The sequence below is a fragment of the Patella vulgata genome, chromosome 3 (genome assembly GCF_932274485.2).
Source record: "Patella vulgata chromosome 3, xgPatVulg1.2, whole genome shotgun sequence".
NCBI classification, from domain to species: Eukaryota; Metazoa; Mollusca; class Gastropoda; family Patellidae; genus Patella; species Patella vulgata.
In genome coordinates, this window is record NC_065881.2 from 65,944,550 (window position 1) to 65,964,108 (window position 19,559).

At 32.8% G+C, this 19,559-nt stretch overlaps 1 protein-coding gene across 1 annotated transcript; it reads right to left on the reverse strand.

Annotated features, from left to right (window-relative positions):
- Positions 1-1,828: 1,828 nt before the first annotated feature.
- Positions 1,829-19,037, reverse strand: LOC126816512 (acid phosphatase type 7). The gene is made up of 9 exons (XM_050543111.2): positions 18,287-19,037; positions 13,128-13,342; positions 11,835-11,927; positions 11,472-11,621; positions 10,167-10,242; positions 9,523-9,643; positions 8,453-8,650; positions 5,932-6,128; positions 1,829-4,657 (listed from the first exon to the last, which is right to left on the reverse strand). The coding sequence occupies exons 1-9, from the start codon at positions 18,432-18,434 to the stop codon at positions 4,125-4,127; spliced, it is 1,731 nt and encodes a 576-aa protein (XP_050399068.1). The 5' UTR covers positions 18,435-19,037; the 3' UTR covers positions 1,829-4,124.
- Positions 19,038-19,559: the final 522 nt, after the last annotated feature.

A 19,559-nucleotide genomic window follows, 5' to 3' on the forward strand; every position in this document is an offset into this window, starting at 1 on the left:
ATACAGATCGTGCTCAGCTTCCAGATATCATTAAATCATCTCAAACCCTTTCTTGTTTTACATCAAGATTAATTAAATTAATTTAATTGTATGCGCAGTGGACAATCTTCTGTACATCGAGTACGTGCGCTATATAAATGTACATATTAATAATATTATTATTATTCGTCAGGCTGAAGTTAGATTTGCACTTTCGTTTAATCTGGGGTCTTCCCTAAAACTTTGGACAGTGATTTAAGGTATTAAAGGCTCAGTACCACTCTTGTTGTAACTGAATAATATGTCCCAATCTTTATTCTGGTCAACAAATTGTACTATTTTAGAATATTTCAATTAATTGATGATACAAATTTCATCTTAACACACCTTATTTAAAAAATTTGAAAAATTCAACATAATGGTTTGAAACCTCTAACGTAAACCTTTTCAAATGAAACTTAGATTTAAAAATATTTTCGAACCCTCTGGGCAAATAAAATAGGATGTAATGGATAATTTACACAACAGGTAGGACACTTAAACATCTAGTACTTAGATAGAGATATTATTTATTTTCTGAAGCTTTCAAGCCAGCAAGAGTGTTATTGTCCCTTTAAAAACGGTGAAAGTATTGTTCGTCTGCAAACAGTATTGTTTACATTGTAGCCATGTAGATAGCCTCGTTTGTCACGCAGTTAGTTTTTCTGCTATGCACTGGTTAATTGGGCGTAATAAATTTCGTGAATCATGACGTAACGTTATGTTAACATATTTGAAACTCTGTTTAAACCAGAATTATGTTGTTACACAGTTAGGTATTGGTTGTAATTGGACTATTGACCAATCATAATTTGGAACAGAAATTTGCTTTCATTACGGCAGTGTTGAGTGTGATTAGGTCTAATCAAACGAAACACTGGAAACTGGAAACAAGGAACTGGAAACCACGTTAATTTGGTTTCAAGTGCCATGTTACACTTTTGAGTGTGTAAATAAAGCGGTTTACTTTTCGTCATTTTTGTTAAAAATCGTTATTTTTGTACTAAAATGGAAATTATTTACTACTAAACGAGTCGAGTGCCACCCAATTTTTTTTCTTGATCTTAATACTATAGATCATTGTCTTTTCAGTCAGCTTTCCAAAAAAATACTTAAACCCGCAGTGGGTGAGACATAGATAGAATAAAATGACATACCTAAATTGAGCTATTTTGGTACCTTGCAGCAATAAGTCCCTATACCGAAAACCGCTCGATGAAAATCCATCAAACTTTCAGAATGTATACTCACTAACCATATCTGCTACGATATAAAGTTTCATTAATCTACTCCCCGTAGTTTAGTTGTGCGAAATAATTAAAAAGTGACCTGAAAATGATAATTTTTGGGCTTTTTTCGGTCTTAAAATTTCAAAAAAATTTCTACGCTCTAAAAATGGCTCGATTGATCTAAAATTGTGGCAGTGGGGTTGGGAGGGGTTACCCATCATACATAAAAAAAAAATGGTCAAAATTGGTCACCCACCATATGCCGGTCCCTGCATGGTTCTCTCGCAAACGCATTCTTAATATGTGTCATCTATTTATTTTCGGATTTCGGCAAGGGACATCAGCCTCACTGTTGGCTTGTTCTTTTATCAATGCTAAAATGCATCAGAAGAAATTCAAACAAAAGGCAAGGCCATTTTGTAAATGAAGAATTTATAAAGCCATCTGAACATTATTGTTAATCAATACTGAGCCTCTACCATAATAAAAAAAATTAGATGCAGGTATACAACAGCTGTGTAATCAATACATCTATTTTTGTACTCGGATTATCATAATATTACCAAGCCAGCATCTGTATGTGAAAAATGTTTTTAATTTTATTGATAACAACATATTGTAAATTAATAACCAACATGAAATTTAATATTGCACAATAAAAAATACATACATAATACCGTTATATATACAACAAACAGAAATAAACATAAATAAAATTGATTTCAAAACAAAGGAATGTTAAAACATATTATATTATTGATATTGTTTGTAAAGCATACAAATTGGTAGTTGCAACTCAGTCTTACTAGAAAGCATTTAAATAATACATTCAAAGCTTTAGTAAATTTCATGTACATCTGTATTATTAGGCTAACATTTTAATAATTCTTCAAGTCTCAATTCTTTCAACACCAAAGTCATTTCTTTATTCAAAGAGACATAATAGGCAAATGGAGATTCCAATCATTACCCAATGCAAAGCAAAGAGAATACTATAAACGAGGTACTGTGTGGGATATACGACACTATAACATATTCTATTGTTGAAGGCACATGGGGTTTGCATACAACTTTTAAGAAGGAAGTGTAAAAAGTTGTCAGCTGGAATGTTTGTATAGGAAGCAGGGATTTCTGAAGCTTAATATATTTTTCTTTGATAGGCATTTAGTAATTGAACATATTAAAGGACAATATTGGTGATAGAACTGGTTAAACTCATTCCAAATATAATTTTATCATTGCTACGATAGATGCTTTATGAAGTTTTCAAGAAAGGGAAGTGATGAACGCAAAAGGAAAACAATTAAAAAAAAATAATTGACTGTCACTAGATAACAGAGAAAAATAGAAAATTAAAACAAGGGAATGTACGAACTATTTCTATTTTTCACATTTTCTCTTATCTAGTGACATTCAATTACTTTTTTGAATTATTAGATATCCTTTAACAGCCTTACATCACAACTTTTGGTCTTCAAAGGAATTATTAGTGAGCAGTAATTCACCCGTGCATTTGTTATCACTCGTCACTTCTATCAGTTATATAGAAGGATAACTCATGTTTTCCTTTTGCGTTTGTCACTTCCTTTTCTTAAAATCTTCATAACGCATCTATCGTAGTAATGATCTCTGTGTTAGAATTATAATTAGAACCTGTTTAACCAGTTCTATTACATATGTGATAATGACTGACACCAATAATATTGTCCTCTAACACAAGGTACAGTTTATGGATACACAAATTACTGAGATTAAAGCAAACGATACAGATATAGTATACTATTAAACTCACGTATCCATAAACCTGTACCTTGTGTTAATACATTTTCATTTGAAAAATTATCATGTAATTCTCTCTTCTGAATTTTATTTTAAGTTAAAACATGTTTAAATTAAATATGTCTACAAGATAATACTAATATTTCATCAAATGTCTTATGTTCTACTCTTGGATAAAATAGACTGAGAAATTTTTAGTCCAGAAACTATTACCATACATAAATCTATTAACACACTAAAGCAGTTTGTAATACATACATAAAGAGCAATGGGAAAGCAATCTCTACACATACTTCATAAGATAGCAAACAATTGATTCCCACTTACGAGATATTTGGTGTCGGTCTTTGGATATAAATAAACATTTTATTTTTTTGTCAGATTGTTGACATCATTTGAGCATTTCCTCCATTATAACAATGGCTAACGATGTGATAAAAAAGACAACATACATTTAAATTTAAAGCAAGAAACCCCAAAAGACTGCTCTATGTACAGCCTATGATGTTTAAAATTTAGTTTTAACTTTTGCTGTATATATTTTAATATATACTATACCCCTCAACATAAACAAATACATTTAATATAAACCACAACCGTATGGCAACTACAGATTATTTGGTAATAATAAAATAAATATATTTTCGTCAAGTATGTTATATCATAGGAAAACTCAACCTGGATATAATAGGAATGCATGAAGAACTCAAAAATAAAGAGTCATTGGTATGTCTTAACAAATAACTGGATGAATATTAAAAATAAAACCCAAATAATGGTCGGTCAATCCCCAACAAATTAGATCACATCTTACAGTATGTAAAGACTTACTACAATCTAATCTGGATAATTTATGCAATACTGATGTGTAAAGCTGCTATTCATAAATCTAATAAACGACAATACATCATTCATATTTAACATTTCTTAGAACACAAAATCTGTATATCATCAATTAACTTGGTTTTTATCGATTACTTTACTTTCTGGCATGTTGGGACTTAATCTTTCAAAATAAATGCAATTGGGAGACCCTGGTTTATATAATTATGCTAATGTATAATATTGGTGATATACTGAAAAAAATCAACACTTGTGTTAATCATCTGCTAATAATTTAGTTGTTGGTAAAGTTCCATCACTCATATCAATTTCAAAGTCATTATCAACATCTAAATCTTTCTCACTATTTTTTGCTGCACTGTAAAACTTTTTACCATAATTAAAATCCATGGTCTCCCAACGGCGAGTTGAACGTTGTTTTCTACGACAACTTCTCACAACCAATACAATAACTATAGCTACAACAAACAATGAGCCAAAAGCAATACCGATATACATTCGCTGCTTTTTATCATTTTCAAATATTTCCTCTTTCTCCGTTTTATCATCTAAATAAACTGGTTTAATACCAGACTTTTTAATACTATCTTCTATTTCATCACTGATATTTTTTGGTAAATTATCACGACGGAATGGTCCGTGATTTTCTTGAACTATCCACACAGAATCAATAAGATCGGAGGTAATAACAGATCTTTGTTCCCATTTTATATGTGTTGCATTGTCAACTTTCAATGTACCAAAACTATTTAAAGAACCATTTGCCATTCGGAATGCAGACCAGACTTCTAAAAATATAAAAAAAACCTTTCAGAATAGATTTATCATTTTCCCTTTAATCTCTGAATCTGCTATTATCCATGCACAGAAATAAACCCCAGTATTTCATATCTTGACACTTAGACAAGAAAGCAATACACAATTCGTAGTGGGGGTGGGGGACTGGATCCCCTCCTATGCCAATACAATTTCTAAAAGTTGTCATTATCTGGAAACTGACATTTCTCAAAGTTAACATCTGCTAGGCAGATAAGAAGCATCTCTGGTTTGGGGGGAAAATAGATGATGTACATGGTAAATAATTCCAAGAAGGTTAAGGAAACACAAAGGTAACAAAGTTATTCTAGTATCAAAATAACCTGTATGACCAAGCATTTCAATTTAATATAATGCTTGTGGGATGTATTTTCATATATTTTATTCATAAATAATTATTGATATTCTCCAGTCTTATAAAACGGATTATTAAATGTAGACCAAATTTAAACACTCCTACACTTGTTTCAACAAAAATTAAATATATCTGCTGTATCGACCTTATCTATTTTAAATATAGTATAATGTTTGAACAGTTATTATCTAAATTCCTTCTTTACCCTTATCTATTGCTTTCATAAATTTAACATTATCTATCATTTAGTTCCAGTCACTTATGGCAACATTTTGATGTTCTTTTACTGTGTAACATATTGAACTTTAAAACTATTTCAGATTAAATTCTTAACAACCAATTGATATAATTAAGTTAACATATTAACCTAAGATGCACATCATATTGTTCTGCCATTTTATATTTGCACATCATATTGTTCTGCCATTTTATATTAGTTTATTTTAATGTTGTTGCTGTTGGAATAAATCATATCCAGATTTATAAAGTTGTTCCTGGTTTATGAAAGTAACCCTCTTGGTTACACTAACTATATCCCTTATCCATTCTTATTATAAAATTTATTGGGACATAAATACAACATGGTTCAGGTAAAGATATCATACAGTTGTTTACTATAAGACTTCTCACATTGAGACCTTCATCTTGGTTCAATTAATATTGTATTATAGATAGCCAACTTTGTGGATATATTAGAAGACTTAAACTAAACATTGAGACCTTCATCTTGGTTCAATTCAATTAATATTGTATTAGCAAATTTTGGCACTGATGTGAATACATTATAAGACTTAAACACTTCCATAACAAGTTAATTGAATAGTTCCAGCCTAAAAAGTAACACTCCCCAGCATGCACAACTGTTATGACATATAATGTTACTATTCTTACCATATGGTGGTTGCATCATTGGATCTATACCATGTTTACTGCCGGCAGCTCCTGTAATAATCTGTACTGGTGCTAGAGGATTGTTATAATCTTCTGATAATACTACTTTCTTATACATAGGCAACAACCGTTCATATGAATGTTCATGGGCTTGTAGAACTATATCTACCCCATGATAATAAAATATATCTTCAAATCTAAAATAAAATAATTACTCATTTAACAAATGCTTTGCCAGGTACAGTCTTTATACTAAATTAAAGCAGTCTACAATTAGATACTAATCTAGTTGACCGAAAATTTAATTCCTAAACCAACAATATTAGTAAACAAGTGGTTGCCATGCAAGATACGCCTACATTTTGCAAGAGATGGACACAAAACTAGCAAATCAGGAGACAAAATCCAGGAAGTTATGGTCCGATGTGCACAAATGTCAAAAGGACCTTTAGAATGTCCACAAGCTAGTAAAAACGTGATTTTCATACAATCAGGATCCACAATTCATGAAGTTTCGATCCAATACATGTTAATATTGAACAGAATGGATATCTTTTGGAGAAAATTAGATAAGAATTGTGGCTTGTAGAGTGTCCAAAAACAAATTGTGAACAGACACACGGACGGACGGACACACAGACGAATGTACAGGGGCGACGACAATATCTGTCCACATGAAATTAAACAAGCCAACAGTGAGGCTGATGTCCCCCGCCGAAATCCTCAAATAAATAGATGACACATATTAATAAATCGCACATCTATTTTTTTCAAGTGTCAAGCAATCAAACTGATTATCAACTATACACTAAGTTTCATCACTCTCTATCAGATAGAATCAAAGTTAATTTGTCCCAAAGCATCGACCAAGGAAATTGCTTACATGTATCTCTGCTTAGCTTTAGCTCCATATGTTAATCATTGAACTCAGTTAAGACGAACATCTATATTAAGTTTAAACATACTACCTCAATTAGAAGCAGAGTTTTTGTGTTCCAAAGTCTTGACCAATGAAAATGCTTTTTGCTCCTTAGCCTAAGCAGAAAATTCTCATCATCGAACTTAGTCAAGGTATTGATGTAATGAAACTAAACACCAAGTTTCATCACTCTCACTTAATTAGAACTAAGTTATCGTGTCCCAAAGCATCAACCAATCAAATTGCTTATCTCTGCTTACCCTAAGCTGAAAATGCTCATCTTCACACTCCATCAAGGCATTGACCTCATAAACACCTACACCAAGTTTGTACATTCTAACTCCATTAGAAGGAGAGTTATTGTGTTCCAAAGTCTCGGCCAATCAAATTGCTTATCGCTCTGCTTACCCGGAGCAGAAAATGCTCATTATCGAACTTAATCAAGGTATTGATGTAATGAAACTATACACCAAGTTTCATCCCTCTCACTTAAAGATACATTATGGAAGATTCGATAACGAGTTGGCAGTTCTCAATATAATAATTAAAAAATGCTCATCTTCGAACTCCATCAAGGCATTGACCTAATCAACACATACACCAAGTTTGAACATTCTAGCTCAATTAGGAAGAGAGTTATCGTGCCCCAAAGTATCAACCAATCAAATTGCTTATCTCTGCTTACCCTAAGCGGAAAATGCTCATCTTCGAACTCCATCAAGGCATTGACCTAATAAACACATACACCAAGTTTGAACATTCTAGCTCAATTAAACGTTATCGTGTCCCAAAGCATCAACCAATCAAATTGCTTATCTCTGCTTACCCTAAGCGGAAAATGCTCATCTTCGAACTCCATCAAGGCATTGACCTAATCAACACATACACCAAGTTTGAACATTCTAGCCCAATTAGGAAGAGAGTTATCGTGTCCCAAAGCATCAACCAATCAAATTGCTTATCTCTGCTTACCCTAAGCGGAAAATGCTCATCTTCGAACTCCATCAAGGCATTGACCTAATAAACACATACACCAAATTTGAACATTCTAGCTCAATTAGGAAGAGAGTTATTGTGTCCCAAAAAGTGTGACGGACAGACAGACGGACAAACCCATTTTAATAGCCCCCTGCTTTCTTCGAAAGGCGGGGGACAAAAACACTAAGTATACTATAAACAAACCTTTTCAATTTTAATAAATAAAAGCGGAATAATTTTCATAGTATACTTAGTGTTAATAAAAGATGTGCAATGGAGTAGGCAGAACCGCATTACAAAATATCATAACAATTTTTTGATATGGCCACCATTCAAGGTAGAAATCTATTCTTGAAGTAGATTCATGTAGTACTATGTGTACAGAATGGTACAGTCCTTTGAAAAAAAATTTCATTTGGTTGAAATAATTTAATGAAAACTGGTATATCTTATCAGTGACTGAACTAGTATGGGAGAACTCTATAGATATATATTGTATACCACAGATGTTACCATAAGTAATATGATAAGAAATGGTGAAGATAAAGCAGTACTAGTCCACTGAATAACCTTATCATAATATATTCATCATTCTAACATATCAATAATAATAAGTGTACATACCCATCTCTAACTTTAGAATCAACCTTTGAACAATCATCATTAACAATATTAGAACAATACATAGGTCGATGACCAAAAGCAATAATCCACGGTTGTTTGTCACGATTTTTATTAGCATTTGTTAAATCTTGTATCAACCAATCTCTCTGTTTCATTACATATTCTTCATTGTGAGTAAAAAATACTTCTGACGAGTAACTGAAATTTCAAATAGTTCTAATATTATGAATGATTAGGCCTTTTCATTCAGGACAATAAAAGAGATATATATTTATCAATTCATATTGAATAATATAATTCATATTTAAAATAAACACAATTATCCTAATTGCTGGTGTTTGAAAATATGACAAGCACGACATGTGCTATTTTCCATTTATGTGCAGCAACATAACCTAGTCACCAGCTATAAATCATGCCAGAACACATTTATTTTATAATGACTTCTTGTACCATGGCAAAATGTTAACATCAAACTTCCTGAAACTGGGATATTTACCAACCAGATTTTAGTCTTCATTTTTTTAAGTTTTATGGTCGCCATAACAATATTGTCTGTAATCCTTGAGTGGCATTTAGTGATTGAACACATTAAAAACACAACACAGTTTATATGGAAATACAATCACTGGTTTATAAGCATAGCACAACATTTTGAGAAGTATTCTCTTAGTCTTATTGTTATCAAGCTTGATAACGATAAGAGAATACTTGTCGAAACGTCGTTCTATGCCTATAAACCAGTGATTGTATTTCCATATAAACTGTGTTGTGTTTTTGATATTGTCTGTCTGTCATTACATATCTATTTTGACCAACCTAAATGTTTCCAATTTATCATACTTGACTTTTCACTTAACACAATGACAGTTATGGGTGAGGCACTGTATGTTTACTCTTTCATGAACACCTAGTACCACTTTACATTGAGATTTTTCTCATGTGGTGAGTCTACTTTACTCAATGTTGTCTGCTGATTAGGATTTACTGTGTTTGTTTTTTTATTTTAATTTTAACGCTCAAAATATACCATGTATAAAATACTTGATCTAGAAAGAAAATCTGCTTACCTGATTAAATGGACTGGACCTATATCTACACTAAACCACATTTTATCTAATGGTATGGGCCAATTAGTTTTTGGCATTGAAAATCTATATCTATATTGAGCAAATGTGTAGTTATCTATTTCTAAAAAGGGCAAAAAAGAAATATTTTTTCTTTATAAACAATATTTATTCACAAACTGGATTAGAAAATAGGCAGAAGCCTATAGCTAGACCCTTCTCAAAAAGAAATTTTGTATATAATTCTGTAATATGATAATGATACTATTTGTATATCTGCTTTGTTGCAATAAAATTTCATTGTGACACATGTATCTCAGTACACCAAGTAAACCTGCTTATCACTCTGATTAACCAGATCAGAAAGTGCCTTTTTTCAAACTTAGTCAATATATTGATGCATGGAAACTATTACCAAGTTTCATCACTCTCACTTACTTAGTAAGTAAAAGTATCCGACAGTTATTGTTTTCTAACTAACAGGTGTGACACTGACCGCTACATGTATACAAATGGACAAATCTATTTCAATAGTCCCCAGCTTTCCCCGAAAGGTGGGTGACAATAAATGAAACCTATGTGAGTACAATATGACCGATCTTTAACCTGGTTTGGAGTAAAATATAAATGTAAAATATAAAACTTACCATGGTTACCCGGACATGTAATATATGGTATTTTAGAAGAAAATCCTTCAATCATTTCCATAAATTTATCACCAACCTAGAATAATTCAAAATTGACATTTTGCTCAACTGTACACTATTACATTTCAATAACATCTGACATGAGTTGTTGAATAAGATTAAAGATACTTTTTGTTTTTTTACATTAGTCTTTAGTTGTCTTTTGAATTTCTGATACAACAATCAAATAAGATAAGATGAACCAGCGGCTGCCAGGCAACATACGCCCACATTTTGCAAGAGATGGATAGAGAACAAGCTAAAAACAAAAGCAATTTTTGTACAATCCAGAAAGTTATGGTCTGAAATACGCAAATATCAAAAGGGACTGAGATCTTTGGTATATAAAGATATATTTTAAGTTTCATCAAAATCGGATAAAAATTGTGACTTCTAGAGAGTCTACAACCTTCCTTTTACACAATTTGCATACAAAGAGCGGCCATTTTGTCCCGCAGTTTCATTTCGTTTTTCCCGAAATTCGTATGCAACCTTCATTATGGTGGAACGGTGATATATTTAAACAGTTTAAAAATCGTGACCTCTAGAGAATTCACAAGCTAAAAATGCGATTTTTCGCACAATCAGGGGCCATAATCCAGGAAGTTACGTTCGGATATGCGTGTTTATCAAACGGGACCAAGATATTTGTGATATAAACAGAAATTTAAAGTTTCATCAAAATCGGATAAAAATTGTGGCCTCTAGGTTTAGAGGGTTCACAACCTTGATATACCATATTTATACACTATTTGCGTCCGAGGGGTGGCCATTTTGCCCGGCAGTTTTAGTCTGATTTTAACGAAATTCGAAATCAACCATCATAATTGTGTAACAGTGGTATATTCACACGTTTTTTTTAAACAGATAAAAATGTGATTTTTCGTACATCAGGGGCCATAATCCATGAAGTTATGGTCCAATACATTCCAATATCGAAAAGAACCAAGATCTTTGGGTTAGAAACATGCATTTCATGTTTCATCAAAATCAAAAATTGTGACCTCCAGAGTATCCACAAGCTAAAAAAGTGATTTTTCATACAATCAAGGGTCATAATCCATGAAAGTTTCGATCCGATACATGCCAATATCGAAAGGAACCAAGATCTTTTGACGATAAACTTATATTCCAAGTTTCGTCAAAATCGGATAAGAATCGTGACCTGTAGAGTGTCCACAAATTGTGGATGGACATCCGGATGGACAGGACTGACCACAATATATGTCCACATGTAAATGTGGGTGTATAAAAAACTGAACCTACCTTTCCACCATCATCATGTAAATTATAAGCAAAATCCCCTGCATGTAATATAGCTGTATATTTACCAGTTAATACTTCATTAGTTATATATGGTATGGTGTTAGTATGTACACCTAAATCACCATATACCATAAATAATGGTGACCATTCCTATAAAAAATAATTCAATAAAAAAAATCTAGTAAATATAAACACCTGTATTCAGATTTAGACCATACATTATTCTTTTGTGAAGTTAACAAAGTTTGTCAGTTACAATTGGTTGTACTTTGTATTAGCATTCTTACAAAATATCATATGTGAATTAATTAATAATATCATTATTGTATATTTATCTTATTGTTTAAAGTTTGCATAACTTACTAGTCCATCTTCAGGAGTTTTAAAATAAAATGGACCACTGGATATATTATCACTAACTGGACGATAGAAATAAGTAGTTTTCGGATCAAGATTCTGAAGAAGAAAGTATTTTTCAGATAAAAAGCACAATAATACACATTTTAATTTTCTTAGCCGGCGCCAGACACTTTAATGTCCACCCATCGACCATTGCTCGCCTCAGACAACGCTTCCACGCCACTGGAATAGTTGCCGATCGACCCCGATCTGGATTGCGGCCTGTAACAATCGCTGCTCAAGATCGCCACATCCGACTACAGCTCCTGCTTTACAGGTTCCAGTCAGCTACTGCTACTGCCAGGGGAACTGTTCGAACACGGCAACGTCAGATCAGCCCTCATACAGTCCGAAGGCGCCTGGCTGGGGTTACGCTGCCGTCGACCATACCAAGGTCAAATCCTTTTGAATTGTAATCGCCTTGCCAGACAGCAATAGGCCGCAAATCAGGGGTATCTGCACAACACACCATGGCGAAATGTCATCTTCTCAGATGAATCCCCCGATTCAACCTCAGTTTTCCTGATGGACGTCACCGTATCTACCGCCGTCAACATGGACGCTTTGCTCGTAACATGGACAATGGGTTTGAACTCAAGCCGTGCCACCTCGAACTAGGCACTCCAAAATCATTGGCAAACAATCCCACAGCGTGTAGTGAGACATCTGTGTCAGTCCATGCCAAGGCAACTTCAGGCATGTGTAAGAGCTCAGGGTGTTTCATGATTCTCTGATGTTTCGGTTTTGTGCATTTGTAGTGAATTCTTTCATGAAATTATCCACAGATGCCTGTTATCTCGATTTTGTCAATTGTTATGTACATTTCTTAAAAGTTGTTGCAGTAAATAAACTTTGAATTTGGCATTGTGTTGTTAATGGCTTTGAGTGTATTAACAACTTGTTGCTGAATCCCATCAGTATCATACAGGATTAATTGTCATGATCATTAATTTCACAAATAATACTACTAAATAGAATAATTGTTGAAAATATCCTGACATATAATTACTACCCTTATAATAGTTTACTCTTTGTAGGTGTACATTAAATACACAGACAGCAGTAAATGAATAATAAGAGAAATAATGACTTAATTACATGTAATTACATACAAATTAGATTTATTGGTTATAAATAGGTCACTCATATTCCAATATTACAACAATAAAATTGAAATAGAGACATCAGAGTATTTATGTCCGTTGACCACACGTCAGAATTCTCGGTTTATGTTTTATTAAAAAAAATAAAGGTTACCTTTAAATAGACCCTATGAAGATACTGTAAACCAAGTTCATTGTTTTCTTTAAAATTAACTTTAGAACCAGAAGTTCTTGTACCAAAATTCCATGGTGTTTTACCATAGATTAAAGTTGTACTACAATCTAGTTTTGTTGCCCACATAATAACCACATCTCTAATGGTATCTCCGTATGCCAAGTGGACATGCTGTGGCTCACAGTAAAATGCATCTGAAGAAATAAATATTATTTCTGTATTAACAATTTAACATTGACATTCCAGTTCACCTCTAAAATGCATCTGAAGAAATAAATATTATTTCTGTATTAACAATTTAACATTGACATTCCAGTTCACCTCTAAAATACCTGTTCAGTATAGTTCTATTAAAGTTGCAATTTCATATTTTTAAGTTATATTTCTAAAATTGATTAAAATAGAGCCTTAAAATAGATGGTATCTATAAACAGTCCTACCTTGTTAAAGAATAATCCTATTAATCCTATAATTCACTATTGCCAGTTGAGAAATTGGCAAAAATATCATTTTCAACTTTAAATTCAAACGTTTGAAGATAGCTATTCCATGGGGGGGGGGGGAATAGAAAAACAAGGGAGGTAATTGTGTTATTATTTCCGGGGTCAAAGGATTTTAGGTATAATAATACTATGATCGTATAATAGTGAGTTGACAACCTATTGGGCAAAAGACATAGAAATAATTATGTTTTGACTTTCTTAGAAAATATGAAATTATCGCTTTAAGTAATTAATGGAACAGTCCTAACTGTTGTTAATTTTTAATTCTAATCATTTGTAAACCAGCAGTTGGCAGGCAAGATACAATGTACACCCACATTTTGCAAGAGATGAAGAGCGAACAAGCTAAACAAAAACGCAATTTTTTGTACAATCAGGGGCCATAATCAAGTTACGGTGTGATATGCACAAATATTGAAAGGAACCAAGATCTTTTGAATGTAAACATATATTTAAGTTTCATCAAAATAGAATAAAAATTGTGACTTATAGAGGGTCCACAACCTTGGTATTACATACTTTTACACCATTTGCAAACAAGGAGCGGCCATTTTGTCCGGCAGTTTTGGTTGTATTTTTATGAAATGTGAAAGGACAGGGGGGATGACATTATAATGAAAATGTGGGTGTATAAAAAACAATGGGATCAAATTTATAGTGTAAGGAGCCGACATGCTTCTGAAAACTTTTCTAATGAGACTAATGTGCATCTATTGGTAGATGTAATCTTTAACCATGTTTCATGTTTTTACGTTTTCAAAGTGATTGTCCTTTAAAGACCCACGACCACCTGTTTGACTGCATGGCATTTGACTAATTGGATTATTGAAAGCTGAGTCATGGCACCATCTACACCAGACTGAATTGAACATAGTATAATGATTACAGGGACTTGTAATGAACAAAAAATATTATTGAGAATCTGGACTGCTGGCGATTCTCCTGTGCGTTTATAATTAAAAAATCTTTCTTTCCGTTTTACACATCTTTTCTGTACTTTGTGTTTTTTTCTTATTCCAAATAGCTTTGGTGATATACATAAAAATTAAAAAAAATATATTGTGAAAATATAAAAATGATTTATTTATTTTTTTTGTGTATTAATTTGTGAAATAATAAGAAGAGACTAATAGTAAATTTATCCCAGTATGCAATAAATAACAGTGATTAAAACTTGTTTATTAGTAATGTGCATATTTTATTTTAATTAAAATTGTCCTTCTTCACATCCATTATTTATAAATGATCAATTCTACTAATCTTAAAATTCAAACATGGTACATGAATTCATAAAAAGCCTGGACAAACTTTCTAAAAGGGAACTGATACTTTTATATTCCCTGGTGACAAAGAATGTTATATTCATTTTTTACATATATTACCATGGTAACTTAAAATGATCAATAATCAATAATAGCTTTGAAATATATTGGACTAGATGTGTACCATAAAAGACAAAGGTACACTATATAAATCAATAACTAGAATACTCTTCATTGCAACATTTAGAAAGTAGCAAAATATTTCTAATTTTAAAGATACATTATGGGAGATTAGATAAAGTGCTGGCAGTTCTCACTATAATAGTTAAAAACTAGATACTGTAAAGGGAATTTGCTGAAAATTTCAGTCAAATTGATATACTATGAACCAAGATTTTAGTGATTGAATTTTCGGCCTAGCCTCGATCATCATTACTAAAAACGGTAGGATAAAAAAGTCTTGATTATCCAATTCATGATTTAATTATGAATGGACGTCAAACAGCAAATCGGAACCTAATCCAATAAACATCGCAGCCTAGCGATGTCATCGAGAGTTGATTATGGTCTGGATAAGTTAATTAATGTCTAATTAATAATTCAGATAACATTTCAGGCCTAAAGAAAGACCTGCAATAGGCAGATTTAGCTCTTGCATAATGTATGTTTAATTCATATTAAATTTCTACTTTAATTATTATTATAGGGTTTTTGGCAGCAAATAATCTTTGGTGTTCTAAGGCCTTTAGCCATATTTTACTACCAGGGTAGCAGAGTCAAAAAGTTAAAAACTCAACGATAAATACAGGTGTCTGTAATGAGAGAACATTATAAACCATCTGTAACCAAAATAGTAATTTCATTCTTTCTAGAAGCGTGAGTAATATTCACCTGGTTACATCCCATTATAATACAAGATAATAACCACAGATGGTGACAAGTTTATCTTGAATCCATTATCATATCAATTTACATGCAGTTAAACTATATATTATTCACACATCATTTCATGTATTTAATTTATAACTCAGATGAAAGAATTAAAATGAATATTGGTATGGCCTATTAATAGCATTAAAGTATCATATTTCATGACAAATTTTATGTTGACGTGCAAAAGGTCATACTGTCTTTAAATAGCTAGGTTCTTATATGTACCGGTATCACAATAGATAAGTAATATTTATTCCATTATCACAATAAATTACAGCAACCTTAACTTTTGTCTCTTAAGTTTTTAATCTGTTCAGAAATGAAATGAGATTTAACATCCTACTTTCTGCACCAACCGGGCTAATGAATGAGTGTGGTACATGTACATGTATTAGGGATATTTTGTGTTTTCGCATAATCTTCATCGAATTCCATCTGTACAGTCAAGTGTTCTATTATGTGTATGCGTCAGGCCCTCTGTCCTGCACCAACGACAAGGGGTAAAATGCTGAAATATCCTCAAGAATCTTTTCGACCGATACCAGGATCGAAACTGAGACTTTTTGATTAGTGAGCACTGAGCCATGGTGGCTTCAATTCTGTTTAGAATCAATAATGATTATAATTTCTGAATATTATAGACTTTTAGTGAATGAAATCAATATATGTATATAAATGTAATTTTAACAGCAATGATTATGTGTACTTTCAAAAACAAAAAGCATTTTATATGTATCATACTTTCGATAAAGTGAACCAAAACGTTTGAACTAAGGAACATATGTTTGCTAACAAGCCCAAAGTCATAAATTGTTAAACAACTACAGCTTCAGTCACTATGTATATTCCTTTACAGTGTGATTCAATTTCAAATGCATTGAATAACGTGAGATATTGCCACTGAAACTCCTAAAATGTAAGCTCAAGTTCAGAGAGGTGCCATTTGGAAATAAAGTTTCCTACCGGCTGATTCTCAAGCGCCAACAGTAGAAAATTAAGTCAAAGTCTGTTTGCCATTTAGTTTTTTACGGACCACTGTGACTTTCTAGCAATGATTAGTAGGTAATGTTAGTTCACAACATTGAATGCAACTTCAAAATAGGTCCACTATATTTTCCCATTCCTAACTCTTGTTCATTGTGCCAGGTGGACACATCTTGTTAACATGGATTATACTTTAAAAATACATGTATAAAATTGTTCAACAATAACTATAAATTTATAAATTACAATAACCAAATGAGACCCATTTATAATGATGAACTAAATGCGCAGTACATTAGATTACGCTGTACATGAAATTAATTCACAAATTACCAATTATATATGTACAGCAACAGGACTGACATTCAATAAAACATGATTGATTGTTTCAAAATGCCAAATGTCATGATCGTCATTTGAACTTCTTTGGCAAAATATCACATTTTTCACAGATTACTTACAAGCATGTATGTAAAATATACTCAAATTCACTATATATTATGTACTGAATATTTAATTAACAAACAAAAGCGTAATATCAACAGTAGATACATGTAATCTCCCGACTTGGTGGGGGATCACGTGGCTAAGTGGGTAAGACGCTTGCTCGCTAGTCTGGAGGTCGGGTGTTCGATCCCTGCATTGGCCGAGAAAGTTCATTCAGATTTTCCGACGTGGTTTCCCCTTGTCAGTGATGCAGGATGGAGGGCCTGGCAAGGACAGCTGTCTAGTCGTTCGGATGGTATGAAAAACCAAGGTCCCGTGTACACATTGGCGTGCACGTAAAAGATCCCTTGGCAGTTGGAATTCAATATAAGAGTAGGCCGTAGCGCCGCTGCCCGGGCAAAATTTCCCTCATCATAGCACACTGTATGGCGTACATGTATGCCTGTCTTCATTAGCCCATGTTAGGAGCAGAACAGTAGGACGTTAAACTCCATTTCATTTCATTTTATTTCATTTCATTCCCGACTTGGTTTCACTTGAATAAAGAAGAGACCTATCAAATATTTCCCCAAAAATCAATGTTGCCCTGGAGCTGGCTCGAGTTGACTAAATCCAAAGAGGGTGCCGAATGTTGACTGATTTTCAATTCATCGTGTCTTTGAAAAATTGAACCATTTTTGAATTAATATTCCTTTTAGGATAAAACCTTCTCAGTATAGTAATTTGTAGGGGATAATCCCCCGTATTTATGATAAATAGAGACTTAATTTTATGATTGATACCAGTACAGTCCTGAGGGTTTACATAATCACTGAAACAAAACAAGCCCTCGGGATTTATGAAGACAGGGCATACTATATTTTCATGGACCTTAATAGGGTCCATGCTGGTTTACTTTTTTCATACTATTTGCATGATTTTCAGTATACCGATTACCGTAATAAGTGATGGTTTAGTAGATAAATTAAGAATTTATAAATCCCAATTCCATGCAGATTATAATACTTACTGTAACTATCTGCTATCAGGTCTTTATTGACATTATCACCTTTTTCTGCTACAGTCTTATTATCTGCTTCAATTAACACTAACATTGACAATAAGTGCAACAGAGACAAAAATAGGCAGGGTTTACACATTATCCTTAGTAGGCTCATTCTACATGAAATTTGATAGGCGCCTATTATTCTAGTTGGGTACCCTAATGGTATACACTATCACTATGATGTCATGTATTTGATGGCTTCTCCTTGTAATAAAGTTGTATAACTTAACTATGACACTATGTGCTTCGGCCAATAGAACATGCACATGGAAATTCAATTTTCAATATGAATCATCCCCGACTGACAGTAAACAGGCTTACACAGTAGAACTGAAAATGCACTTGTTGAACAATATAATGTGTCACTATGCCAATCAAATGAATAATGTCAACGACAAAATATCCCGCTGTGTATGGCGGCGTCACGTGCACTGTATGTCAAATAGAATCTGTTTGAGGTCGAACAGAGCAACACTGGCGACACTGCCAACAGGACAGGACTTTAACTTTTTTTTCTAGTTTTAGTTACACGCACCCTTAACATACAGTAAATAAACGATGAACTGTACACTTGGCCAGTTATACATTAGTTAGACAGATGAAATAATCATAATAAGGTGTGCCATAGCCATAGAACTGATAAAACATGCAGTCCTCCGATTATTTGATTATTTTGTTCAGCTGTCGTCCATATTGTTTACTATTACATTACATATCCCACAATCCTACAGTTCCGTCACAGCTGTTGTTCGTCTGTTGTTGCGACATTATAATGTGACACGTGCTCGTTATCATATCATAAAGATGACCGGGCGTAAATCAGGAAATATAATTATTATTTTGAAAAAAAAATGGTCCAAAATAAAATTTTAAAATATGTTGATTATGAAAGACAATTGACACTTATAATTAGTAGGGGAGAGCGGGGCACAGTAAGCCATGGGGCACAGTAAGCCAGGCTTTGTAATTTTTAACTGTTTTGGGAAAATTCAATTGTGACATCACTGGGGAATTCCCCTATACGGCCCCCATTTGTCCCCCTAATTTCAATAAATTCACATTAGCTGATTAATATTTATCGGCCATTAACTGTTTTTCTGACGCAAAAGTGAATTTTTGGCGGAATGGTTAAACTGCTTGGCTACTCCAGATTTTGTAAGAGTCCACAAACTTGAAATCCCAGGTGAAGGAGATAGTATTTGACTCTTATTAGAAATATTTTGTTTCATAATACTAT

Coding starts and splice junctions, on each gene's coding strand:
- LOC126816512 (XM_050543111.2), bottom strand. CDS start 18,434: ATGAGCCTACTAAGGATAATGTGTAAACCCTGCCTATTTTTGTCTCTG. Junction 13,343..18,286: donor CCTGATAGCAGATAGTTACA/GTAAGTATTATA, acceptor TTATTTCTTCAG/ATGCATTTTACTGTGAGCCA. Junction 6,129..8,452: donor GATTCTAAAGTTAGAGATGG/GTATGTACACTT, acceptor ATTTTATTTTAG/ATTTGAAGATATATTTTATT.